Genomic DNA, 27,969 nt, shown 5'->3' with positions numbered 1-27,969 from the left:
TGTGAGGTTTAAATGGTAGAACACATACAATGCCCTCGGCACAGTGCTGGGTACCTAGTAGAAGCTATGTGACTGTTAGCTATTATTGTTGTTTGTTGTTGTTGTTATTATTATTGCATTTAGATAAAGGAAGTAAATATGCCTGAGTTTTAAGTACTTACTTTAGGGTTACTGGATTACACATGATTTTAATTTTTAAGACTTTCTGTATTTTAAGTCATGGGTTTATATTCCCTTTTATATAAAAAAACTGTAATAATTGTATTACATTTTGATACAAAAATTGTATTAAATTTACAGTGTGAAGTATAACTTCCTGGCTTATCGGAATGCTTCTATGAAGTGTCAGAAAGCCAAACAGGAGTCCAGACTATACACAGGTGGCTTGGTGAGCAGGAACCAGAGCAGGATTCAGAGGAGGATAGTTTTGTGGTGACATCAGTGTTCTTAGTGACATTGGACATACCTGTGGGTTGTGTCATGCTTAAGAGTACAAATTTTGTAGAAAAGACATCCCTGGATTTAGTTATTCCCCCCTTAGTCATTTCTAAGGTGTATAAAATTAAGCATGTTTCCTTAAATGTAAAATGAGTAAAATACATACCGGGCTGGGTGCATTGTGGGTTTTAAGTTATTAAATGTATATTACATACTTGGCAATAGTTAGGTGTTCAGTCATGGTACCAAAGATGGAGAATCAAAACCAAAGTGACAAGAAGTTTCTCTGTTGCTCATCAGGAGATATTTTCTCTCCTGCCCCACGGTGTTAAAGATACACAACTAAACTCGTGTTCTTTGGGCTTCCCTTTTCCCCATGCTTACCATCTTCTTCATGTCAATACACTCATTCTTCAGACTGAGTACAAATATACTCTCATCGATTGCTGCTTTACACATGCTGATGGAATCTCTCTCTTGAGACAGCATTGATTTTACTGACCCCAAATTTAAAGGTAGGTTTTAAGTCAAGCACTTACAAGTTGAAGATAATTTTGATAGTGCCATCGTGTCTGCTGGAATATAATATTCTTCGTTGTCTTTTTTGAATTGTAATGCTTTTATTTTTGCCCCCTGGGAATTATAGGTAATGGCTCAATGAGCAAGGTTTTGGTGGAGTTCTGAAAAGTTTTTCTAATTCTGTATTTGTATTCCTCCTCTTTTAAGGAAAAACATTTCTCTTCATCTTTCTAAAAATAATGCTTCAAAGGTATTTTTTTATTCAGAGGAATTAATTTCACTTTAGGGAAGTTTACATAATAGTGACTTAAATTAGAAAGACAGTCCCATGTTCAACTTTTTGAAAGTAAGTACATTGCAATTCTACCTGTATTATTACATCTGAGTTCAATCAGGGAAGCAGAATCCTATAAGCAATATAGATTAAGGCTTTTACTGTGGGATTAAAGTCACACAGTTGTAGGAACTGGTTGGGCCCTCTGTACGGTTACTGACTTGGAGTCTGCTGCTAAGAGGCTGAAATCGCGGGGCCCTCCAGTGGGGAAGGAAAGATGAGTGTAAAGTGGGGGAGAACAAGACACGCTGGCATCTCTGAGGACAAACTGGAGCACATGCCCCTCTCCCACTGCTTTCCAGCCTGTAAGGTGGGTGACCTGCAGGATAAGCTGATGCCCTTCATCATGGTCTGGGCACCTGGACCAGGACTCAGAGCAGCTGAAGCAGGTGATCCCGTGGGAGCAGAAGGAGCTTCAGAGGCCTGGCTGCTGCTCCACGCCCACAGGACGCGCAGACAGATCATCATGTCAGGCGGGGACCGCAGCTGTGTCTGGCCCTGCACTGACCTCCAGAGCATAGATGGCCCCGTCTCAGTTCTGCCGTCCAAATCTTGTGTAACTTTCTCTTGGGCCTTTACTAACCCAGGGCCATAGAGGGAAGGGAATTCTGAGGAATATAGTTCCAGCTCAGCCAAGTTAACCTACGAGAAGCCACCACAGCCTGTCCCATGCATGTCACCTTGGCCATCCCTCTTCAGTATGGGATGTGAGCACACTTCTCCCAACCATACTTAACTTCCAGATAAAGATAATAGCAAATTATGCTTTTGCCTAATATGATGCAGATTTCCTAGGTGTACCAGAAACATGCCAATCTTCTCCCTTAAAGAAGACAGCTGTGAAGTTCCTTTATCCATCTTCGAGTGATTGTCATTTGTCTCCTGAGTCACACTCTCCTTTTTATACCCTGTACCTTCAGTATTAACATAAAAAGTTAGCTAATGTTAACACTTTAATATTGGGAGATAGGGAAATGGGGAAGGGGAACAAAAAGGAAGAAATAATTGGCTGATACATATGCAAATATATTTATAACAAAATAAGGAAGAAATATTCACAAGTATTACAGCCCTTGTTTCTGCACCTAGTTACAGGGTGAGGGGTGGTGTTTGTAATTACCTTCTTCTACTACTAATTCCACATTCCCCTTGCCCTCAGTAGACACTTCAGTTGATTATAATTCCTTGCCTAGTGAGGTAACCCACGCCTTCATTCCTGGAGAGTCTGGGTCATCAGAAGTCTTGCCTGTGTTGGGTTATTGTAATTTTCCATTGACTCATCTCAGGACATGGGAGTAATCAGAGTTGCCCCAGAGGATCTCCTGCATGTAGATACACTCCTCCTTAAGCCATTACGTAATAGCAGCCCAGTTGCTCCTTGATAGTCGGGACCAGTCACCCTCGCTGGTATAATAACCCCCTTCTTTACCTCTTGATTCACTGCCACGAAGCAGTCTCACCTTGCAATTTAATGGACCATTACTATGTCGTCAGGTGGAAGCATTTCTCCCTTAGGTACTAAGACTTCTATGCTGGCAGAACCCAAAGTTGCCGAGACTAGAAAGATAAAAACTTCACAGGTGGATCAGTAAGGGTAATAGTGAGAGGAGCTACTCCCATTTCTAGCTCTTGATTCCTGGACCTGTGAATCCTGGCTGTGGAGGGAATAGCACCATATGTTAGTCACGATTCAGAGTACAGGTCGCATCTTGGAAGATGTTACACCCATCTGGCATTGTAACAGAATGTTTGAAAAGGCCATTCCACAGGTTTATCAAGCCAGCTGCTTCAGGGTGTTGGGGAACATAAGACCAGTGGATTCTTCAAGCACAAGCCCATTGCCTTCATTTACTGTAAAATCAGTTCCTTGCTTAGAGGCAATGCTGTGTGGAAGGTCATGGTGGTGAAAAATGTATCCTGTAAGCCTGCCCATGGAGGTTTTGGCAGAAGCATTCTGCCCAGGGAAGGCAAATTCATATCTACAGCAAGTATTTATTCCAGTGAGAGCAAAGTACTGCCCCTTCTATGATGAAAGTAGTCCGATGTAGTCAACCGGTCACCAGGCTGACCTCACCCCCTCCTCCTGGGAACTGAAGTGTCACTTGGGGGAGCCCAGCATCCTTCTCCGCAGTAGGCAGAATGGCCTTGGTGAATTTAGTCGATGTGACCAGGCAGGCGGGTGGCTGGAGAAAGAGACTGACTGATGTCTACAGCATGAGTCATCCTCGGTGAGCTCTCACCCGGGACAGCTCTCTCCACATGCTGTGCTCATTCAGGGAGAGCTATTAACATACTTCTCCCTTGTCATTAATTTTCAAATCATGTTCCTTCCAAGTCCTTGATCACTCAGCCAAGCCACTAGCACCAGTCTGTGAATCTTTTAGGATCCGTAATTCACACCCTCTCTTTCTAGGCAAAATAAACAACCAGGTGCACTGCTTCAAGTTCCACCCATGGGAAGTTTTCTTTTTGCTTCTCTTCCTTCGTGCCGCCCCAGAGTGGGGCTGTGGAGCTACAGCCGTCTGCTTTCAGGTGGTGCCAGCATATTGTGCAGAATCGAGTGTAAACTAGGCTTGGGAGAAATTCGTCCTCTGTCGGCTGGTCATAGGAAACGCCCCATGAGGCCACAGGTGTGGGTTTAGAATAAATATACAGAATAGGCAATGTGTGACCAACGTATATAATAAGGATATTCCTGGCTTCTGATGATTTGAGCTCTTTTTGATCAGAATGGTAATTGGTGATGGTTTTTGATAGGTTGTGGCTTTTGACAACTACCCTTGTAAGGAAGTGATAGGATATAGTTTGTTTGGAAAACACGTAAGAGATATTTTCCTAAATAAATTTGAACAGGATTCAGAACAGTAGCTTTGGCAAACAAATTGCTTCTGAAAACATCTCCCCCCTCCTAAAAAAATAGTTGAAAATCTAGATCTTTTAGGTCACATATATTTAGAGGGTGTATTCAGCACTCAACTTTGTGGTGTGTTTTAGCTGTCCTTGGTAAGGAAATGATCATGGGAAAACCAGGCCTTTAAGCTACAGTTAAGTAAAAGTTTGTTGGGTGGTTGTTTTAAATTAAGGTAACATTTACATACAGGGAAATGCTCAGATTTTTTTGGTTACAATTCAGTGAGTTTTGATGAAAGATTATACCAATGCAGTCAAGACCAGGAACATTCCCATTATCCCAGAAATTTCACTTTGGCCTTTTTCTAATCAGCACACTGCCCTTTTATTTCTATTACTCTAAATTGGGTTTTCTTGTTCCAGAACTTGGTGGAAGTGGATCAAGCAGTGCATTTTCCTTACTTCTTTTACTTGTCTGTGAGATTCGTCCATGTTGTATGTATCAAGTTATTCATTTTCATTGCAGAATAGCATTCTTTTGTATGAATATACCAAAATTTGTGCATCCCTTCACCTGTTGAATGAACATTTGGGTTGTTTCCAATGGGTTGGGCCATTAAGAACAAAGGCTGTTACAGACATTCTTGCACAGGTCTTTTTTTTTTTTAACTTATATATTCATTTCTTTTGGGGAAACGCAGAGGAGTGGAATTGATGGGTTGTAGCAATGGCATGTTTTTAACTTTTTAAGAAACTGACAAAATATTTTCCAAAGTGACTGTATCATTTACACTCCTCCCAGCAATGTAGGAGAGTTCTGTTTTTCACCAACATTTGGTGTTGTCAGTCTTTTTTGTTTTAGGCCTTCTAGTGGGCATATAGTGGTATCTCACTGTGATTTTCAGTTTACATTTCCTTTACTGACTAATGATGATACACTTTTTTAGTGTCCTTATTGGCCATTTGTATATATTCTTTTGTGATGTGTATGTACAAGTCCGTTGCCTGTTTTAAAAATTGGATCAGTTGTCTTTTTGTCCTTGATTTGCAGGAGTTTTTTAAAAAAATATATTCTGGCTAGATGTTCTTTGTCAGAAAATAAATCTAAAACTCAAGGAAAAGTCACTGTTGGAGATAAAGTTTTGGGAGTCGTGTGGTATAAATAATATTGAAAGTCACATGACTGAGTAATTTTACCCAAGGAAAATGTATACTAGAAAAAAGAGAGGAGGACCAGTACTGTGGTGGATGGAATTGACATGGTTTCTTCCTTCTTGCTACAAAGACATAGGTAGGCTTAAATATAATTTTTAAAGTGTGAACTACATGACTGAGCTTTAAGGGAGGCAGTAAATGAAGAGAAATCAAAGCTAGGAAGGTAAGTTCAAACTGACAGCATGACAGTCCTCAAGGTTTTAGGATCCAGTGTAAGCACTGTACAGTGGGGTCCCAGCCCCCACACAGGGACAGGAGATGTGGTATCAACTCCACCTTTGCTAGGGGAACAGCAGAGGGGCCTCCTGTATGAAGCTCAAGGCCTAGGTAGCTATAGCTTCATGCAAAGAAAATTAAGAAAAACTCTTCCTCTTGGTTGGGGGAGTTGATAAGAAAGCCTGCCATCCACCTAAGGCCTTAAGTTGAAGGAGGAAAAAGATTGCTCTAAAGAAATAAAAATTCCCAGCTCTATGCTGTGTGTAGAGTAGAAATAATTATATCCTATAATATTACTGTATTACTGAATCTACGTATACAAGAACATAGCTCCCAAATACATAAAACAAAAAATTTGTTATTTTAAAGAAATTGACAAATAGTTAAAAAAAAACCTCTAGATGAGATAAACAGAAATAAAATTAGTAAGAATAAATAAAATTTGAGTAAGCAAAATAAGTTTTATTCAGTAGACATGTATAGAATGTATTCTCAAAATAGAATATACTCCTTTTGAATATATATATAGTATATTTCAACTAGAGTACAACCAAGATGAAAATTTGTTACTCTGAATACACATATTAGAAAATAAGGGACTGAGAATTACTTAGCTAGTATTAGGGAAACAAATCAGTTTAGGAGAGCTTAGTAACTTAAACTGAACAGGTGAATCATAAGGAGCGCAGAAGAGAGGAAATCATGAAAATCAAAGGAGACAATAAGGAAATCAAAAAACAAAGAAAAAAATGAGAGACATCAGTGACACCAAAAGTTGGTTCTTGGAAAAGATAAATAAAATAGAAAGGGTATTTAGGGACAGGGACATGGTACATGGGAGAGGAGCAAAGGGCACTGAAGTAACTGTTGGTAGGTCAGGGGGAAAATCTGGAGACATTGTGCTGCAGAAGCCAAGAGGATAAAGGAAGAGTGGTCAGCTGTTTCAGATGTGACTGTTGGATTTTTCAACATGGAAGTAACTGGTGACCTTGAGAAGACTAGTCCCAGTGAAGTGGTGGAGACAAATCTGGTTGGAGTGGGTTGAAGCAAAGATTGAGAAGTGACAGCAGCAATTTAGAGACAACCACAAAAGCTTCTTTTGAGAATTTTTATGTTAAGGCCGCAGAGTTGGAAGGGAACTTAACGGTCACAGGAGAATTTTCTCTTTCAAGATGAGATACAAGGACTTGTTTTTATAGTATTCAACTAAGTCTATTTGAGAGGAAGGAATTGATAACTAAGATGAGCAAGAGTCAGTAAAGGAACTGAGCGCTTGTAAAGGTGACACTAACGGGATCCCTAGCATGGGAGGTGATTTTAGTTTTTGATGACAGCAAGGATGTTTCATGAAGGTTGTGGATAGGCTGTAGTCTTGATGTGGATCAAACACTGACTGGCTCTCTAACTGTTTCTGTACTATTAATGAACTAGAAAACAAAACATCATTTGGCAAGTGGGGATAGAAGAGGAGGAAGGAGAAGGCATGAAATAGAAGTTTTAAAGAAGAGTAAAGTGAGTTCAAAGTATAAAGGGTTGTCAGGTGGTGCTGGGTCCTCATTTGCGATTTGTGACCAAAAATCTAAGTGAAATCAGGTAGCCCACTTGTGTCTCTAAGGATGTTGAGCTGTTCAGGTACAGGAGGTATGAAGTTGCAGCATGACTGGAATTCACAGTGGTGAGGGTTTGCCAAGCAAATGTGAAAGAGGGACTGGAAAGTAGGGAAGTTAAGGAATTTTGTAAAGAAGCAGTTACAGTAAAGGATCATGGCGTATCACCTGGACAAGGAGATACGTGAAGACATGACACGGATGAATAGTGGTGGATGGGGAAGGGTCAGTGGATCAGAGGTTTTGAGGTTGAGGAAAGCTTTGAATATTCCAGTGCAAGATATTTAAATATTCTGGGGACCGGAGCTAATTGCATCAAATCATGCTCTAAATGCTCTCAACATCTCTATGACACCACTTACTCAGAATATATGCAAAGTCAAGTCAGAGTCAGGAGTATAGTTTGATGATAATGTTTATTATATCAGTGCATGACAAGATTTAAGTACTTTCTGAGGTCCATACCATTCCATCCTCAAACACATGATGAGAAAAAGTGTGTTAATATTGCCTGTGTTAGAATTTAGATCCGCTCAAATAGTGTAGACAATGGTTATAGACAAAAGGTCAAAGAAAACTGGGCTTGGGCGAATGAAGAGACAGTGTGTTAATGAATAAAAGATCCAGTATTCTGTATTTGGAATTTGGCCAGGTAGCTATTAATTGTGTTCTGTTTAGATTTCAGAATTTCACTGATAAAATTTTTAAAAAGTAAATAAACAAAAAAAAGAATCTTTTTGTCGAGTAAGTGGAGAGAAGCTCACCATGAGTTTTTCAGCATAATTGCTTGAAAGAAAGGCCAGCTTAACACCAGATGAGTAAAAGTACACAACCTCAAAATAAAGAATGGTCCTCGGCAGTCTCATACTAATGTATGTACGTACGTTAACCTAGACACAGATACATTGTCCTTAGTTGGCTGAGGATCTATGTAAACTTCCATCTGTTGGGGAATGTTTCAGAAACACCTAATTTGCAGTAACCTAGTTTGTTTTTTGGTTATACAATTATCAGCAAAAACAAAAACAAAGGTGGAATTTTCACCGTAATGAATTAAGGAATTTGAAGTTCCACATAGAACCATGTGAAGATTTCCACTAAATGGTCAGGACCTTTACAAGCTATCAGCTCCCCCAACTCATGCCCATTCTGAATGTGTCCTCATCCCCCTTACACTGCATTTACATAGACTGCTTGGGCAGAGGCAGGCACTAAACTAAGGCGCAGACCTCTTGGCTGACTGGGACTGTCTTTCATCACTGTATCTACAGAATGTGGTTCATAGTGTGGTGCTCAGGAGGACATGTCTGAGATGAACTTAAGTTGAAATAATCTATTCCAGTGAGGTCTCCTAACAGCAGAAGGAAAATTTTTTTCAAGCCGTAAATTAATGTAATTCTTGACTTGGGTGAGTAGTAAATAAAACCTGCAAAGACAATGAGGAAAATTATTTAAAGAGACAACACAAAAGCCTGAATTATTTCCCTGAATGAATTACCTGGATAATAACGGCTGACATTTATTGAGTACTTATAGAGTACCTCTCCCTGGGCTGTGTGTTACTCATCCCTTTACTCAACAAGTATTTAGCAAGTTCCTGCCTGTGTGTGTCAGGCACTGCTTCTGGGCACTAAGGATAGAGAAGTAAGTAAGATTATTACTTGTACAGGGGAAGTCATATGAAAACATGTAATTTTAAAAATAACATGGTTTTAGATAGTAGTAGGTGATATGAAGATAATAAGGAGAGTTAAAGAATGGAGAGAAACTGGCGGTGGGGGATGCTCTTAGAAATGGAAATGGTGCTGAGAGACGGCCCTTTGTGCAGGTGGGAGACACTGAATGGAGCTCTTTGAAGTTGGTCCTGTTATCACACTATTTCCCAGGTCAAGTGACTTGCCCAGGGTCGCACAGCTGTTACGTCTCAGTGCCAGGATTCAACCCTGGCTGCCCCACTCCAGACCCATTTCTCTTATTCACTATGCTAGAGTGAATAATCAAATCATGTTTCAGTGGAAATGTTTTATTGAATCCCAGCCATTTTTTGCTTTAAAAAACTGGAAATTTTTAAAACTGAAGTTTATTTTAAGTAACCTACTTATGCTCCATAAAATGATAGATTGATTTAGTTTTGTTAAATTATTTTATTTGGTCCTTTTTAGTGCTTCTTGGTGTTTACACTTTCTTAGGCACTTTAGATACAGCAGTCAATGAAATAGACAACTACCTCTGTTCTTATCAGAGTGGGGGAGGAAAGAGAAAGCTAATATATTCATAAATAAGTAGGGCAAGGGGAAATGTGCTATCGAGTAGGACAGAATAAGCCTCACTGAGAGGGTGAGATTTGAGGAAAGACTTGGATTGCTGAGGGAGTGGGTCAAGCAGATGTCTGAGAGCAGAATGTTCCAGGCAAAGGGAATAGCTAGGTCAGAGGTCCTGTTACACGGCTGTGCCGGCCATCCTTGAAGAACAGCGAGGAGACCATGTTGGCTGGAGCAAGGTGAGTGAGAGGCGGAGTGGTACAAATGAAGTCAGAGAGGTAAGAGGGGGGCAGAATTTGTTGGGCCATTATAAGGACTTCGATTTTTACTCTGACTGGAATGGGGCAGGGTTAGAAATAGGGTGGCATGTCATTAGGCTGTTAGGAGGCTACTGCAACAATCCAGGCAGCTCAGACTTGAGTGGCAGACGTAGGGAAGGTGAGTAGCAGGATTCTGGGTGTATTTGAAGGTAGAGCCAATAGGATTTCCTGACAGATTGCACATGGGATGAGAGAAAGAGAGGGAGGGAGGGAGGGAGGATTGAAAGGGTGCAAGGTAAGGATGACCCCAGAGGTTTTGGTCTGAGCACCTGGAAAGATGGATTTGTCATCAGCTGAGATGGAGAAAGCTATGGTGGGGCAGGTTTTGCAGGATTCAGGGATGGAGATTGGGTTGGGATGAGCCGAGGTTGGGATACCAACAGACATGTAAATGGACATGTCAAGGTGGCAGTCTGGAGTTTGGGAGAGTGTCTGGGGATAGAAATTTTGGAGTTGTCTGGGTATACATGTTATTTAAAGCTGTGGGTCTAGATGGAGTCCCCAAGGGGGTTAGTATAGTGCAGCCAGAGAAGGCAGGAATGCCATGGTCTGAATTCCTGGGGCCCTTCAGTAGCAGGAAGCAGGGCAGAAGGGAAGCTGACGACAAGGTCTGAGAAGGTACAGTCAGGCAGGAGGGAAATGTAAGACCCAAGTAAAGAAAGTATTCAAGGGAGGAGGAAGGGACCAACTATTTTAAGAGATGCTTGTAAGTCATATAAGATATTTTCCCCCTATCCTGGTCTCTGGTTTTCATCTCTTTTCCTCTTCTTAATTGAATCTCTCTTGTCTGAGAGGTGGTCTAGAATAGCGGTTAGTAGGCTGACTTCTGGGGGCACACTCCCTGGGTTTCAGTCCCAGCTCTGCTATTTAACAGACAGCTGAGTGACCCTGGAGCCCTGTCAGACTGGCTCCTATGTCCTTTTGACACATCTTCATCAGTAATCGCCAGCTTTCCTGCCTATGGCATGAGTGATCCCAGGTTTATCTTGTAAATGTCCTGCCCTCCCCCGACCCCCCCCCGCCCCAAACTGGGAATCAGCCATTTTTCTAATGAGGCTGCCATTGTAACTGGGTTGTCTGTGTTTCTAGGCCTTTTTTTTTTTTTTTTTGGACAGAATCAGGAAGTAGGCATTTTGTTACAATGAAAAAGCATGAGTTGATGCTGATATTAGTACCTCAAATTTAACATTATGTGATTTTACTTTGATTTTGTACTCAAGATTTTAAATAACATGAATACATAATTACTTACTTGCTTTATCTTATTATATGTGTATATTTACATATAAAATGTAGTCTCCAAATAATACCACTATTAGATTACTGAGTGATGTACAACAGCTCTTTGAAAGTATTTCACTAAGGATATATAGTCAAAACACAGTTGTAAACTCATTTAAAATAACCTTTTTCTTTTTGGTGGTTTTACCAATTTGACATCGAGTTAATTCCATTTGTTTTAAGTATTTCGAGATTACTTTTTACTTTTAGTTTTGATTTTTTTTTTTGAATGTTTAAAGCATTTACGTGGTTTCTAAATTGAAGGTATATTCAGCGAAGCCTTACTTCCCTCCCTGTCCCTCATTCTTGTTCCCTCCCTCTCCTATAGGGAACCATTTTCATTAGTTTTCAGTTTATCCTAGTGTTCTTTTGCAGGTTTTAGCAAATGTGTATATATGTTGTAGAGAAGGTTTATCTAAAGTGTTGCAGTTTTTTCTCTTCTGTTTCCTGGAGTAATTCTTCATGATTTCATCACAGTCCTCCCTCCCTCCACCATCCAGGGTCTGTGCAGAGGTCCAGTGTGGGAATCTTTTACAGACAGTCCATCCTCTGAGTGAGGAATTTTATCTAGACTTGCTATTTGCTTCAAGAATAATGTAGATGGATTCTCCTTGATTTACTTCCCCATGTAGGGGAAACAGAACTTGAGCTGACAGCTGGGTTTAGGTGTGCCTAGGTTCACAGCCTCTTTTCAGCTCTTCAGGAGCTTGGGGGAAGTGGTGAGTGGTAAGGGGATCGAGGCTGTGGTGGAGGTGGGGCAGAAGGGATCAGGTAACCGCATGTAAGTCGTATTTTCTTAGAACGAAGTTTCACTGAATTTTAAGGTTTTTGGAGTCACATCAAGCCCTTAGGGGAACACTCCTTTGATTTTGATCTTTCCAGAATGAGCAGATTACAGTCCTTTCTCCTGGTTAGGAAGCTGAGCTGGAGAAAGTTAAGATGACTTTATCGCATGGTTCTTCTCAGGTATCAGCTAGCCTGTGGTCCTCATGCCTCCTGGGTGGGGCTGAAGGAAGGCCCCTCTGAAACTCTTCACTCACCATTTCTTATTTAAGCTGAAGGTCTTGTGGCTGCCTTACTATGACACTATGACTTGTTCCGTTGGTGAGTTAGTCAGGAGGAGTTATGCAGATGTGCTGTCACCTGCCATTTGCCCCCAGAAGCCCTACTTCAAATTTTAATTTTTAAAAACTCTCCAGCTATATTTATAGCAAGAAACATCTCAGTTTGAATCCCAATAATGCGACTAATTATTGGATTGAATTTGGGTAAAATACTCATAACATATGGTACATGGTGGACATTCAGTAAACGCTTGTTACCTCTTCCCTTGCCTGTTCTCTTAGGTACATTTTTTTAAAATCACTTGTTTCATTATACTGAATAGTTAATGTATAGAACAACATTCCAAACAGTTAAAAGATACATTAGAAGAAGAAAGTGTCCCCTCTATTCCCTGATTCCCAGTCCCCTAGATCCCCTCCCAGGAGAGAACTACTTACGCTTCTGTCTCCTGTGTAATCTTCTGGAGATGCCCTCTGCTGATCGAAGCTCGGGGATGCTTGTACGCGGGCACACACAAGCATTTACAAAGAGCGTACCTACCACACACACGTAACCAGTTCCCTATTGACGGACGTTTATGCTTGTTTTACCTTTTGCTATTACAAAAAGTGCTGCAATACATTTCTTTGTATGCATTCATCTTTTTAGCTCATTTGTGATTATGTCTGTAGAATAAATTACTAGAAAATTTCTAGTCTAATAATGGTAGGAATTTCTTTGATAGATATTGCCAAACTCCTTTACTGTTAACCTAACTTGTCTTGCTGCTTCCTCTTTGGCGGTACCTGCTTGACAATCTCCGGGCCGCGGTGAGCTCATATATCTGCTTCCTAAGTAATCTGTGGGCATGTGAGTATTACTGGGAAAAATGACCCAACTGGACAGATTAGGGCTGTAATAAATTTGTGGCCACCCATCTCGGCTAGACCGTCAGCCCTGCCCGGCAGCCCTACTGGGTTTTGCAGCGTTGCTAGGTTTCTTTGGTTAACTAATTTTTCCTTTCTCTAAAGAGATTGTTTGAAATCTTTTTTACTCTCTGCAAACCTCTGTGGCCTCTCTTCACTGTCAGCGGGTGACCTTACCTCCAACCACCCAGAGACAGTGACAGCCATCAGATCGAAAACCCCTCAGCTTCCTCCTATCAAATGTATGCCCCTTTCTACATCTAGACCTAATTTCTCTTCCTTTCTGCTGGTTACAGGATAAGAGGTGTCTTTCTTCCTGCATGAGGGCAGTCCCTCCATCTGTGCTCTGAATCTTCTCACTGTCCACCTTCCCAGGAGCTTCACTTATCTCTTCGCTCTCCTGTCTCATCAGCATCTCCCGCCACCAGATCCTTCCCTGGGGATTTAAGCATCCTCAGGTCTCCTCTATCTTAAAACAAGCCAATGAACAATAACCGCCCTCAATTCCACGCCCCTGTTCCTTCCCCAGCTGTCACATTCCGCCTCTTCTTCACCGTCAGAATTCTCAGGGTCCTCTTCTGCCCTAGCAGCCTCCGTTTCCTCATTTTTGACTTTCTCCCAGCCCACTGCACCTTGACTTTCACCCTTAAATTTTTAAAAAATAACGAGTAGAATAGACACAGGAGGTAGAGCTTCCAAATCACTAGAGGAGAAAAAAAGAAATGAAGAAAATCCAGTGAATATAGGGGAAAATAAAGAAAAGAGAAAACACTTAAAGTAAAACAGAAAACAAAATGCAGAAATAAGCCCAAATATGTCAGTAATTACAATGAACCAGACAGGTTAAATTCTGTGTGATGTTACCTATTTATCTAACATTTTAGAAAAGGCAAGAGTATAGTGTCAGAAAGCAGATCAGTGAGAGGAGGGCACTGACGGCAAAGGGGCGCCGGGAGCTTTTTGGCGTGACGAAATGTTTTATATGTTCATCGCTGTCGTGTTTCGTGACTTTATATGTTTGTCACGGCTTATATTGTATACTTAAATTTGGTGAATTTCATTGTGTTATTTATTTCACAATGAAGCTGACATAAAGAAGGCTTGGTAGAAGCATCATGATATGCTATTTGGCTTCCAGTGAGTAAGTATTTACAAGTCATAATCATGTAAACACAATGCTTTTTAATTGAAAATTTAATTATATTACATTAGGGAGATGAGAGGAGGAGAAGGGGAAGCTAAAAGATCTTAATCCTAATTGGCAGTAGTAGGAAATTGAGAGAATGTCTGAGACTGATGAACTAAGAATTAGCAATAAAAGCATTTTGTTTCAAAACATTTAAGCCAATATTAGAAGAAAAAGCTAAAGGAAACTGCTCTGGGGAGCAGGCTCGATGTCTGGAAGGGTGGTACAGGGGACTGGTGTTTTTTTGTTAGCAGCCTATTGGAGTTAGTTGGCATTTTTGACCATTGCGTAAAATTAATAAAAATTAATTTTAAAATTTGGGGCAGTGCACTGCTAGAAATAACAATAGAGAGACCAAAAATGTGCATGGAAGCCAGCTTAGTGATGGGGGAATAGAAGCTCTGATATGATGTATGGTTTTTCCTGGGACCCAGAGTCTAAGCTGAATATGAAAGGATGTGTTAAGACTTCACCAATGATTCTCTCAGAATATAATTGATTTTTAAGGATGTTTCATCCCTCTTGTAACTTTGTCGAACTCAAGTAGTACTTCCAAAAGATTATTTTATTAATTCACTTGCTTTTTCTAGGTTTACGTTCAGGTCAGCAGTAGAAAGATGATACAAATAAGTCTTTCCCCGGTGTATTTTTCTTCTTAAAAAGCATTGCTGGTCTATCTAGCACCACTGTAATGTTGAATGAGAGTGTTCGATGGGATATTCTCATCTTGTTTCTGTTGTTACAGTTTATCACTCGGTGCTACTCCATGTTTTTCAAATTGAAGTGATAAATTGTAATATTCTTCTTGTATAGAGTTAACTTTTGCCTCCTTAGGTCATATACCTAAATAATTGTAGTGATAATTCTTTAATATGTTGTTGAGTGATTTGATGAGGATTTTCTTTAGGTTTCTTGGATCTCTGTTAGTACAGGCATACCTCAGAGATATTGCAGGTTTGGTTCCAGACCACTGCAATAAAGCAAGCATGGCAATAAAGTGAACCGTGTGAAGTTTTGGTTTCCCAGCACATATAAAGTTACATTTACATGACACTGTAGTCTATTATAAATTGTGCAATGGACCTTATGTCTAAAAAACAAAGTACATATCTTAATTTAAAAATATTTTGTTGCTAAATTACACTAATTGTCATCTGAACCTCCAGTGAGTCGTAATTGTCTTGCGATAGCAACGTGAATGATCACAGGTCACAGAGCTCTGTAACCAATCTAGTAATAATGAAAAGTATTTGAAATATTGTTAGAATTACCAAAGAGTGACATAGAGATACAATATAAGCGAATACTTTGGAAAAATATGGTGCCAATAGACTTGCTCAATTCAAGGTTGCCACAGACCTTCAATTTGTTTAAAAAAAAAAAAGAAAGAAAGAAAAGGAAAAAAAGCAGTATCTGCAGAGTGCAGTAAAACAAGGTATGCCTGCAAACTGTATTGGCCACGTTTTTTTCATTAGTATCATACTTTTTAGTTATTAAAATCAAACCCATTCTGGCTCCTAAAAACAGATCAAGTCAAAGATCACTTATAATATGTTTGTAAAATTACGCAGTTACTTACTGCAGACGGGCAGGATCACTGCATTGAGAGGCTTTGCCGCTTCGATTTATGCTGTGCAAATAGTTTGGTAGCTGTTGGAAAGTTTTGGTGGTCATTTATGTTAATAACTTTCTGGTCTTCATTGTTTGACTTCATTTTTTTGTGGTTTATCTTTCTAGGAATTGATATATGACTGGTCAGACCTATTGGCACCTCACTGAGAGAAACTTTAATATATAAGATAAAATTGATTCTTTAAAATTGTAATTTAGGTGGAGCAATGATAACAAAAGATAACATATTCACTGGGTCCATTCATGCAGCACCCTCTAGTTGAATGATAAGAAATGTAAAAGACACAGTGCTGGGCAACTTTGAAGCTCACAATTTAGTAGGAGATAGTTTACAAAGAAAAGGCAATTGTATCATACAATATTAATTGTTGTATCAAAGAAGGTACAGGCATACCTCTTTTTTTGATTGCACTTTGCTTTATTGTTCTTCACAGATAATACATTTTTTTACAAATTGAAGGTTTATGGCAACCCTGAGTCAAGCAAGGCTAATTTTTCCAACAGAATTTGCTCATGTCTTGTCTCTATCGTATTTTGATAATTTTTGAAATATTTCAAGCCCTCCGCCAGCAAAAATATTACAGTTCACTGAAGGCTCAGAGGACAGTCACTCGCTTCATTGCAATATTCGCTTTATTGTAGTTGGCTGGACCCAAACCCATAAGATCTCCGGGGTATGCCTACCAAGTGCTGTAGGAACACAAAGGAAGAAACTACAATGGCCTTCCATTTTCATTAAGTACTCTCTTTCTGCTGTTTAAAAGTTTTTGACACTCATATCCAGAGAGAAGGACATGGAGATGTAAGTTCCATAAGGATCACGGCCCACCCCATATACACACATACACACATATACACTTTAATTGGTATTTGTGTAGAACCTGGCGTTAACACTAGGAAGGTCAGAGTCTAATGGTACATATCCTCTCTGAGCTGTTACTTTCCATATCTGTAAAACAGAGGGCGTCGTGTTATGCTTCTGGACAGAATTGTTATGAAGATTAGAATAGGTAGTGCATATAAAGCATCTAATACAGCTCCTAGCTCGCAGTAACCTTCACTAATTGACAGTTTGTTTTTTTTTTTTACCATTTTCCCTCTGGATAACAAAGATATTGCAATTCTCGTTTAGTAAAATATTATGAAAACAGAAATCCTAGTCCCAGCCAGGTTTTCTTCTGATTTAAAAATTTGTTTCCGGCAAAAGAGAAGTACTTAGGATGAAATTAGATTGTGAGACAGAGTTGTGGCTTATCTTTAATAGATTTTTTTTTCTGTATCATTTGTTTGTTATTCAGTTCACTCGTGCATTCATTTATTCATTTATTACCTATTAGTTAGCCGAGCTGCACCTTCTTTTGCCTTTCACATCTGACTCAGTATGGTCAAATGTACAGGGCTTTATATCCATAACTTGTGTTTGAGTTCTAATGGTATGAAGTTGTAGTTTTCCCTTTTGGACAACTGAATTTTCAAGATGTAGGCCTTTGAAGAAGATATCCTATTTAATGTACCATTTTCTTAGGTAGTTTTTTCCTTTGAATTTACAAAGTATGACCTCACCTTGGGATTTCTCTGTTTATTCATTTCATGGCCTGGGGTGCTCTTCCCCTATTTGTCTAGCTCCTTGTCATCCTTTAGGTCCAGCTCAGACGTCAGTTACTCCATCCATTCTATCCAAAGTAGCACCCACCCCAACTCTCCCGCCCCCAGTCACTCTTGTCACATCACCTCATTTTATTTCCTTTTTACCTGCTATGACCAACCAAGTATAATTATCTTATTTAATTTGGGCTGTTTGCATATTTTTGTCTTCTTTCACTAGAATACAAGTTTAATCCTTCAGGATTTTTTCAGGCTACCAGTAGACTTCAAAAAATTCCTTTGCTACTTGATTTAGCCTGAGTTGGTTTCTGTTGCTTACAGACAAGAAACCTAACTGATGCAGAAATTGGTGGCAGAAGTGGTTGCAGGCAACAGACACTCAGGAAAATGGCAGAAATTTGGGATTGGTTTTCTGGTGTAAGAGATGGGTAATTTTTGTTTCTTTATCTGTTAGTGTAGTTTCAATTAACAAACACTTAAATAGTTCTTATTGTGTACTATTCTAAGCACCTTTACAGAAATTACCTAATTCTCAGAATGACTATGAAGTAGGCTTTTTTTTATTAGTTCCATTTTACAGATAAGGAAACAGACACATAAAGGTTGAACAACTTACCCAAGGATGCATAGTTAGTAGAAAAATTTCATTCTGTTGGTACTGAAGGCAGGGGAAATTCTGTTATTACTCAGAAATTGAAGTTTGGTAACCATGGGATGCAGCTTTGAAGAGCTAATGAAACTATTACCAGTAATTACTTTGAATACGTAACATACTCAGGGCAAGCTTTAGGGTCATGTTGCCACTGCTGCAGAAAAATGAAGGAATTCATTGTCTGCTGGATTGAGTGGACAACTTGAAGAAAGAAAATGACAAGATCTGAATTTGTATTTTCAGTTTAACATAGGGACTAAAACTTACAGACATTATATAATTGAGTGAACATAAATTCTTCTTTCTGTCAGCCACAGGGCTGAAATAGTTCTGACTTAAACTCACAGTTTAATCCAGCATGAGCTGAATTCATATTTTTTCCAGGTTTCTCATTTGAGTGTTAACCTTTTGATCAGGATGGAGTGACATCAGTTATCCCAAATGATTTTTCAAAAAGTTTCTTCGAGGCAGCGGTTGGAGGGTGGGGTAGAGCAGTAGCTCAGTGGTAGAGCTGGGTTCAGGCCCCAGTACCTCTGCTGAAAACAAACAAACAAACAAACAAACAAACATTAACTCTAAAAAAACTTTTTTTTTTAAGTTTCTTCAAGGAAAGATTCTGCTCCTGAGTGGTGCTGTGGCAATCCTAAGAAAGATTTAGGGTAGGGGGCAGGAGTATTTGTTTAGGTGGGTGTTATAATTTATAATTAGAATTATATAATGTAAAATGTGCTACATATTCTATTTTGATTTCTAACTTAAGACTAACATAAATGCATTCTGTGTAAGTTTCAACATTCTTCTAAAGTTGAAAGTTAGATTATTTTTTAAATAAATAAAGTTATTTCTTAAAAGGATTTGGGGGCATATACTACCCTTCCCAATTCTGGCGGGGGTGGTAAGGGGGAATAGTGTTTTTGTAAGAGCCGTCTGTCCTCTCCTCTGCTCTCCAAGTGCAGACACAGCCATTCCTGTGCTTTTCCTAGAGTCTCCCACTCTGTTGGTAGGATCAGCCAGAAACAATTTAGTCCTGCATTCCAAAATAGGATGTGTGACCTTGGGGGTCAGCCAGCTGCATCCTATAGGTGAAATCCAGCCTTCTGGTGTGTTTTTGTATGGCCCTGAGCTAAAAAAGTTTCTGGAAAAATGAATGTCCATCAGGGATAATATATAGTCCACAAAGCCTAAAATATCTACTATCTAGCTTTTTACAGAAAATTTGCTGACCTCTCTGTTGGGGATACAGAATAGTCAAGGACGCTGGCCCTATAGAGGTTACCTGATAAAAGAGTTTCTCATTCTCCTTAAGGAATTGATTATAGAGCCCTCTCTTTTGTTGTTTGCATCTCAGCTAGAATTTCTCCGTGTCTGGTAAGAACATGTTCAAATTCATTTTCCCTTATGTTTACCTCTTAATTACAAAACAGTGATAGCTTTTGTGTATCAGCTGCCATTGCTATGTAACAAATCATCCCAACACTCAGTGGCTTAAACTAACAAGCATATATTCTCATGAGTCAGGGGTCATCTGGGGGATCAGCTGATTAAATCTGACCTCAGCTGGGAGTGGTTCTGCTCTATATTTCTCATCTTCCTTCTGGTATCAGCCTGGGCAGGTCCTTCTCATGGTAATGGCAGAAGTTTGAGAGTAAGTTGAAACACAGCATGGCTTCTTGATTACTAGTGTGGGACTGTCATATACCATCACTTTCAGCTCATTCTCTTGGCCACAGCAAACCATGGCACTGAATGCCCAGGGAGTAAGAAACTATGCTCTACCCTCAGTGGGAAGACTTTGGAAAGCTACATGGCAAAAGGTGTGAAAATTTGGAGCTACTAATTCAGTCTGTCATAGTTTGGTTTAGGGTCAAGATACACCCTGCAGCCAGCCTTGGGAGCTGGTCTGCAACTCAAATACTTAAACTCATCCTGCTGTTCTATACATCAAAGATCTAGACAACAAGGAATCATTCCGCATTAAGTCATTCTGAGTATAGGTGTCAGGAGCACAAGGACCCTAAATTTCTTCAATTTAGCTGATGTGTATTTAGTGTTTTTTTTTTTGCCTAACGCCATGTTAACTTATGGGGCTTAAGGAGCTTTCAGTCTAACAGTGAAAACAGACCATAGACAGATACTTAGAAGATAGTGTAGTAGTTCAACAGAAGAAGTTTTTACTGGATATGAAGATAGCAACAGAAGAGAGGGATAATCAACTGTGCTTTGCGAAAAGATGTAAAAAGCTTTGCTGAGGAGGAGAGAAAATTAAATCTTGAAGGATGGACAAGTCCACATTCCCGACAGAACAAGTTCCTATTTGTAGGAAATGTTATGGCAATTGGTTAATTCTTAGAAACTGGTTATAATTAAAACCTCTTATGTACGCTCAGATAATAGAGAAGTCTCTGAGAGCTAGTGAATAACTTTGTATATACCACCTTCTTACATAATTTATTGCAGTAGTTTTCAAACTTTGACCTGCTTCAGAATCACCTGGAGGACTTGTTAAAAGACAGATTGCTGGGTTCCACCCCCAGAGTTTCTTAATTAGTAGTTCTGGAACAGGGTCAGAGAATTTGCATTTCTAACATGTGCCCAGATGACGCTGATGGTGCTGGTCCAGGGACAACACTGGGAATGATTGATTTGTTGAGTCTTTCCCATGTAGCTGGCACTCTGCAGTGTGGTGAGTATATAAAGGTGGGAAGAAAACATCCCTGCCCTCACATTGCCCATGGTGGGGTGGCAGAGACTGAAAAGTGAGTGTATAATGACAGTGCACTGGAATGGATGCTGAGGTCCATGCAGGTAGAGTTTGCTGTGCAAATACACCAGAGGGGCACTAACCCAGACTGAGGCCAGAGGCTGCCAGTGTGTGTTAGACGCACAGAAAATCCTTTAATCCTGAGCTGAGTTAAAAGAAAAAAAAATGTCAGAAACTAATAACAAATAGAAAAATGACCTTGAGTCACGCTTTGCATGAGATTGGTAAATGGAGTCATATCTAAAGTTGCCTTTAAGAAATTTCTGATGACAGTTTTTTCGACAAGCTTTTGGTGGTGTAGGTAGGACAACATAAGACTGAATTAGTTACTTTGCGAATATAAAGGATATCCCCTTCTTGTGCTAATGTGTTCTACCCATCTTCAGCTGTACTTAAGATGCCAATTATATAAAGATGTATGTTTATCATCCATGATTCTGTCTTTTCACAAAAAACTGCTAGAAATTGTATTTATGTCTGAATGGAGACAAAACTAGACAAGAGCAGAGACAGAGCTGATGAAACAGTTGGTGAGGCAGCTTTACCTGGACTCGAGGCTCTGAGTTCTGCAGGTGAACAGTCAGCTACTCGCCGCGACTGTGGGCTAGCGTGAGGCTAAGTGACATCCCTGCCCTGAGAACGGCACTGAAGAGGGATGAGCAGATGCTATTAATTGTCACGGGTCCGGGCAGGGCTCTTGATAGCTCGTGCTTGGGCGTGGTAAGCTGAGTAGGGGACTGGACAGGAGTTGATTAGAGGGATGTCTGTAGTGAGAAGCTGCTTGGTCAGTTTGGCTGAGTTATGTTCCCAGCAAATGAAAGAGTGAACATGACAAGTAATTGGACTCGTTTGGAGAGACGGAACTGTGCTCATGAGGTCATCTTGGCATTCAAGACCTTCTGCCACTTTCATGAAGCGATCTGGGATTGTGTTGTCATCTCAGCCTACAGGGTGACACCCTTAGAGGAGTAATGGTCTGTGGGGCTCCTGGCTATCTAACCATTCATGTATTTTTTTAATCCAAAGCATGTACCTAAAGCTATGCAAAACATGTCTCTTTAAGGAGTCATATTCCCCCTGGCAAAGGGAGCTAAAGTCAAGCAGAAGTTATAAACAGAATGCTCAAACTTTAAAATCGTGTAGTATAATCTGTTTTCACTGGAGATGAATTAGTCATGAAAACTGTTTGTTGTTTTTAACTGTCCTTTTGTAATACAGTTTAATTAACAATGAAATCTTGTAACCTTTCTCTTAGCATACATCTGTGGATGGATATACTGAACCACATATCCAGCCTCCCAAGTCAAGCAGCAGACAGAACATCCCTCGGTGCAGAAACTCCATTACGTCAGCAGCAGATGAGCAGCCTCACATTGGAAATTATCGTTTACAAAAAACAATAGGGAAGGGAAATTTTGCCAAAGTGAAACTGGCAAGACATGTTCTAACTGGTAGAGAGGTAAGTTTTCATGATGCCTTTTAGTGTTTACTTGGACCTCTCCAGAGGTTATTTAAAAGCTTTCCTATAGCGAACTCTGGGAGTAAGTGACAGTTGCAACGTGATAACCACTGGCATATGTGTGAACGGAGCATACGCAGACAGAGCTGTACACGGCACAGAAGAATCGTGCCTACGTGTTAGCATCTCTTGCGAATCAGTGTGCTGCACATGAGATTTTCTCAGACTTCTGTCTTTCATTATATGGTTTCTGTAGACGTTTCTGATTACCTTTGCTACCCATCCCAGGAGCAGAGCTAGGGTAACTGATTATTAATTACTGCTTAAACTGTAGGGTATACAGAGGTAGAAATATAAGGTTGTAGATAGGAAACTTACATAATGTTATAAGACAATGTTAACTCAATAAAAGATAAATTTATAAGATTACTGCTTAAGGTAAATTAGGTGTAAATGTGTTAGAAAGTCTCCCACTAATTTTTATCTATTTAGAGACCACATTGAGCAAGTGTTACACAGATGTTTTTCTCAGATAATAAGAGAATTGGGTTTCTAAAATCCCATGTATTTTAAATTGTGTGTATTTATATAGCAAAATTTATATTTTTAAAAGAATAATTACTAATATATTTACTAATCTATATATTAAAGACTGAAAATAGTTAAACATCTAACATTCTACATTACGTAATGTTTATTTGGATCCGATTAGGGCATTATGAAAATCTGCCAAAAAATATATTTATTGGTGAAGGGTGAGCCCCTCAGGGCTCTCTCCATTTTCACCAGAGCCCTTTGGAAAGAAGGTGGGAGAACAGAGGCTTATAACCTTGCAAGTCAAAGTGTGTTCCAAGGACCAGTGGTATCACCTGGGAGCTTCCCAGAAATAGAGTACTGGGGCATCATACAAAAAAAAATATTTTTGTTATGTTTCCATTTTGCTCTGTACATATTATTGTCACTAATAGATGAATGTAGTCCTCTCCGTCCATTCTGACCCCTGGAACTGTTGGGACATAGGCTGTATTAGAGACTTAGAGGACATTGAAGTCCGTTTTGTTAGTTTGCTATTAGTAAGTCTGAGTGTATGATCGCTCTACCCACATAATACATAATGTACTGAAAGTTTATAAGCCTCTCCCCTCGGATGATTGTAACTTATCATCAAGATCATGAGTAAAAGATTAAGATACAGATGATTTTTACTTTAAAAGAGGAGACTTGGAAGAAATAACAAAGGTGTAATTTCATTAACTTGGAATCAAATTGGTTAAAGACTTGGGTCAACAGATTATATTACAGGGCTGCCCCATTATCAGAACTTTACCATCTAGTTATGTGAACACCAAATTTAAACCTAGTTAGAAATGAAACAAAAGCTGTTTTCTTTATAAGTTTTATTCATTAAAATATGTATTCTCAAATGTAGTTTAATAATTCTCTTTTTTAGGTTGCTGTGAAAATAATAGACAAAACTCAGCTAAATCCTACCAGTCTACAAAAGGTATTTAATTATTTTAGTAGTAAGTAATTAGAATGCAAGTTTACTAATTAATATATGGTATTCTGTAAAATCAGTTATCCTAAACTTCCTGTTAGGTACAATATGACATTTCATCAATATATGAAGAAAAAACTTGATACAAAACATAATATTTGTTCAATATTTAAATAATATTTATCAGGTGGTTATTTGAAAAATACCTACCATATGAAAGGAACTTACATCTTTTAATTCAGTAGAATAAAACTTTGTATCAAATATTTTGAAGTAGTTAGGATTCTGCTTTGTTAAAAATGAGCTTGTGAGGTAATATTGTCCATTGGTGAGTTTCCTTTTATTGCTTCACTTGCTTTTCTTCCTTCTTCCCTAAGAAACTAGCCTTTCAGCTAACTTACAGCAAAAGATATGAACATTTCTTCCAAGAGTGAAAATATAAAACAGCAAGGGGAGAAAAAAAAGTAGTTAGGGTGGGAACTGACCTGGTAAAGCTGTTTCATGTTGCATCATTAATTACTCACGTGAGGAAATCTTCCTCAGATACGCATTTTAGCACTTTAACAATGAAGCAAATGTTTTAACATTTATGCCATACATGTTTATATACAGTGAGATACTGTACATTATGACTTTTATTAGAATATAATGGGGTCATGGTCACACATGTAAACATGATGTAAATAACTTTGGATTCCTAAGGCAGAATTTGATTAGAAAATTTTAGTATGGTGTGTTTACCTACACCTGCTGTGATTCTACCATTAAATTAAAAATTTGGGTGTGTGATATTAAGACTCTTCACTTATGTCAGTGCCAGATAACTCAGCTTGTTTTTTGTATTCCTACTTGGAGAGCTGTTTCTGCTTACTGAGAGTCCTTTCAAACTTGACAGCCAATATAACTTTTCACAGCACTGGTATTTCTCATCTGTTAGAACATGAAAGTTTTGCTGGATTTTTTTCCCTGTGAATGTAAGATAATGCACCTTACTGGAAGTCTTTTGGCAGAAACGTCTAGCACCCACCTTTCAGCTGATCATGATTTAGTTTTATGAGTTACAAAAAGGCATCTTCCCTGAGCAGACAAATTATCCTAAGATGCTGTTTTTTTTTTTTTCCCCCCGGGCTAGAGCCATAGTGGGTCAAATTTTTGCCCACCCTTCTTCTAGGAACCCTTTTAAAATGCACAGACTGCATAACTGTGCCCAGTGGCCCTGTCCATTGCCCACCTAGCCTTTTTACTTTTCCTGGATTAATATGTGGATTACTCTAGTAAGTTAAGTGACTTTAAGTGACGTTTAGAACTAGTCTAGGCCTGTTGTGTTAGTTGGATGAACGGTAATGTGACCCCCACTTTGTTTTTCCCAGGGGGGCCCAGAGAAGGTTATATAACCAAAGTCATGCTTGTTGAAACATGCAGACATGCAAACATAAAGGAGGACTGTTACTCGGATAAAAAATGTACTTGTTCATATAATTTCTGCTATGAATTTCTATTACAAATTCTGCTAATCTTGCTGATAAAGTGTTGTTTTTCCAAACAGGCGTATAAAGAATGATGGCAATTTTATTTTCTTCAATCTGTGAAGATAGAAACAAAGAAAGATTGAAATTTACCAAGTGTAGCCAGTATAGTATGTGTATTTTGTTGTTTTCAAAATAATTTCTTTTATGTTCATAGATTTACTTTCCGTTACAAGTTTTGGAGAAAAAAGCAGATCAAGGCTTGCTTAGTTTTCACGTCCTGTAGAATATTCAGCATTTGTCTTACCGATTGAATGCTGGGAGCATCTTCCAGTCCGTCATACCTCAGAAATCAAAAATGGAATTAAAAGTAATCAGTTCTTCCCCTTAGCATTGACAGTCAAGTCCTGTAGGTAAAAAAATAGCAAAATGGCTCTCCGTGTCTTAGGCGTGCTTGTTAAAAGGCAAACGACAGCACATTTATTTTCAATGATTCATTTTAATCCCTTCTCGAAAAGTGTTCAGTTACGTCTTATCCTGGACGTGAGCTGAATTTCAGCTGGTTCTCCTCCTTGATTCTCTTTTGTGTGTAATACATTTATAGGAAATATTACTTCCTTTCCAACATCAATGATAGATAAAAGTAATCTAAATTCGATACCCAAACTGTTCCAAACTTCTAAAACATAAAGTTCTTAAAGACAGTTTAGTCTTTGGAATTGTTAAGCATCTCTGGCTTCGACACTGTTTACATAATCTGTTATGTAATTTGTCGTGTTATTTGTATTACATATTTTCAATTAATGGAATCCAAATTAATAAATTTTCATCGTTTAAAAACCGTTTGACATAGATGCTATATTTACTTCTTCCTCTTTGGAGCATGAGTCCCACCTGACATGTTAGTGCTTTTTTAGAGTAGGACCTATGAACTACACTGGTGATTCCTGGGGATCTTGTAAGCAGCCTGCTAATGCTGGGGGAAAAGCCGAGCAATGAAGCAGCTTTATTCATAATTCACATACTTGAAGTGTAAAATTAGTTACCATTTCCTCCGAAATTCCACCATGTTTTGAAACTTGGACACATTAGTTTATACACCAATGACAAAGTTCGTGTTAGCGTGTCACCAGAGTGCAGTTTATCTGTCTTCTGTGTGTTGCTTGTTAATTTGCATTTTCTGTTGTCGTACTATGTTGCATTATATTTCAAAGTCACAAAAATAGCTCAGTGGTTCAGAAGTGATTTGCTGAGTAGTAAAACCTGCAATGAAAGTGGAAACAGGACTCTTACAACTTATTAAATAATTCAGAGGAGTGCTGCGTCCTGGGTGTATGGATTGGGCATCTCTGTGCCAGGGCAGTGACTTTGCATAAGCAGGGCAAGGGTGAAAAAATGTCAACAACTGACATCTGGAAATCAGATTTACTCAGTGAATAGTCCACTTGCAGCTAGTGTCTAGTGTGCTACTTGTGTAAAACGCTGCAGATGGTGACCTAAGCCGTTTATACTACAGTGAGTTTTCAGATAAACTCCAGAGACCTCTCTGGTACGCTAGTTAAGTTGTCCAGAACATCTGCAAAATAATCTTCAGCATTTTGATGAATCTAGTCACTAAAGGTAGAGAGGAGGACACAACCATGGAAGCATTTCAGAATTACATTTCTTTTAGCAAATTATCAAGAAACCAAATCTGTAAAAACAATCATGAAATTATTGACAAAGATTTTTGATCAAGGAGACAGCAGAAGATCCTTGGTAATAATACTCTAACAAATCTCTCTATTGGACACAGACTGAAATAGCAGTTACTCTCACGTACGCATGCTGTGTAGCACATTTCATTTTGTAGCTGCACAAAACCACTTCTGTGCCAAGTACTTCTTCCATACAGTTCTTTTCATGTGTGTGGATCATTTGAAGGAAAAGTTTTGACAAGTTCTTTTGTGGGTCGATGAAAACCTAAATGATAAGAGTTAGCATTTAGTAAGCTGGGTTTTGACTGCAAAAGTTGTCTTTGAATCATTACTGAATTTTTTTATATATACTGCAAGGAATGATACTTCTACATGAATAAGCAAGATCATATGTAATGCCCAGTCATTCATTGCTTCATACTCCATGAAATTTCTGGTCACTAACATACATCTGATCTTGATTTGGTTTTAAAGGGATACTGAAAACAGAGACTATCATCAAATCTTGGCTATTGAAAGATGTCTCTTTAGCAAACAGTGTGAAGAATTGGTAGGAAGTATATCTTTCACATTGAAATACAATGGATTTGAAGGAGAAGGTGTGCAAACAATTTTCTTTTAAAAGGTGATACCAGTAATGTTAACGTCTAGCTGAAATATCAATGGTTTACATGTTGAAGATAAGATAACCAGATTTTCTGTAAACACCAAACTGTATTTCAAGCAGTTCACTGACCAAAAATCTGACTTTTCTAAACCTGGTTAGAAAAGGGCCCTCTTAGTTATTGGACAAAGAGTTCAGTGACATACTATTATCCAGCTATGCAGAATGCTTTCCAGAGCAAGTGCACCCAAAGAGCATATTAAGAATCCATTTGCTATTATCCCTCAAATTGAAACTTCCAGTCTTCAAGCTTTTGGGTGTGATTAACTCAGCAGCCTAGAATCTCTTCTGAGAGCTGTGCGCAGTCTTCTCAGAGAAATGCTTTTATAAGGTTGGAT

The 27,969-nt window shown here is 39.0% G+C and overlaps 1 protein-coding gene across 5 annotated transcripts in view; it reads left to right on the top strand.

Annotated features, from left to right (window-relative positions):
• MARK1 (microtubule affinity regulating kinase 1) overlaps positions 1-27,969 on the top strand; it is a 97,809-nt gene that overhangs the window by 23,381 nt on the left and 46,459 nt on the right. For 3 of the 5 annotated variants that reach the window (XM_072948722.1, XM_072948720.1, XM_072948723.1), the window contains exons 2-3: positions 22,103-22,306; positions 23,757-23,810. In XM_072948722.1, coding sequence (XP_072804823.1) covers positions 22,103-22,306; positions 23,757-23,810 — 258 coding nt within the window. Of the gene's footprint in view, positions 1-20,870; positions 20,892-22,102; positions 22,307-23,756; positions 23,811-25,350; positions 26,093-27,969 lie in introns of those variants that run through there. The other 2 variants (XM_072948724.1, XM_072948721.1) reach the window with 2 other exon arrangements.

The sequence above is a fragment of the Vicugna pacos genome, chromosome 23, assembly GCF_048564905.1.
Source record: "Vicugna pacos chromosome 23, VicPac4, whole genome shotgun sequence".
NCBI lineage: Eukaryota > Metazoa > Chordata > Mammalia > Artiodactyla > Camelidae > Vicugna > Vicugna pacos.
This window is presented reverse-complemented; position numbering and strand designations above follow the sequence as displayed.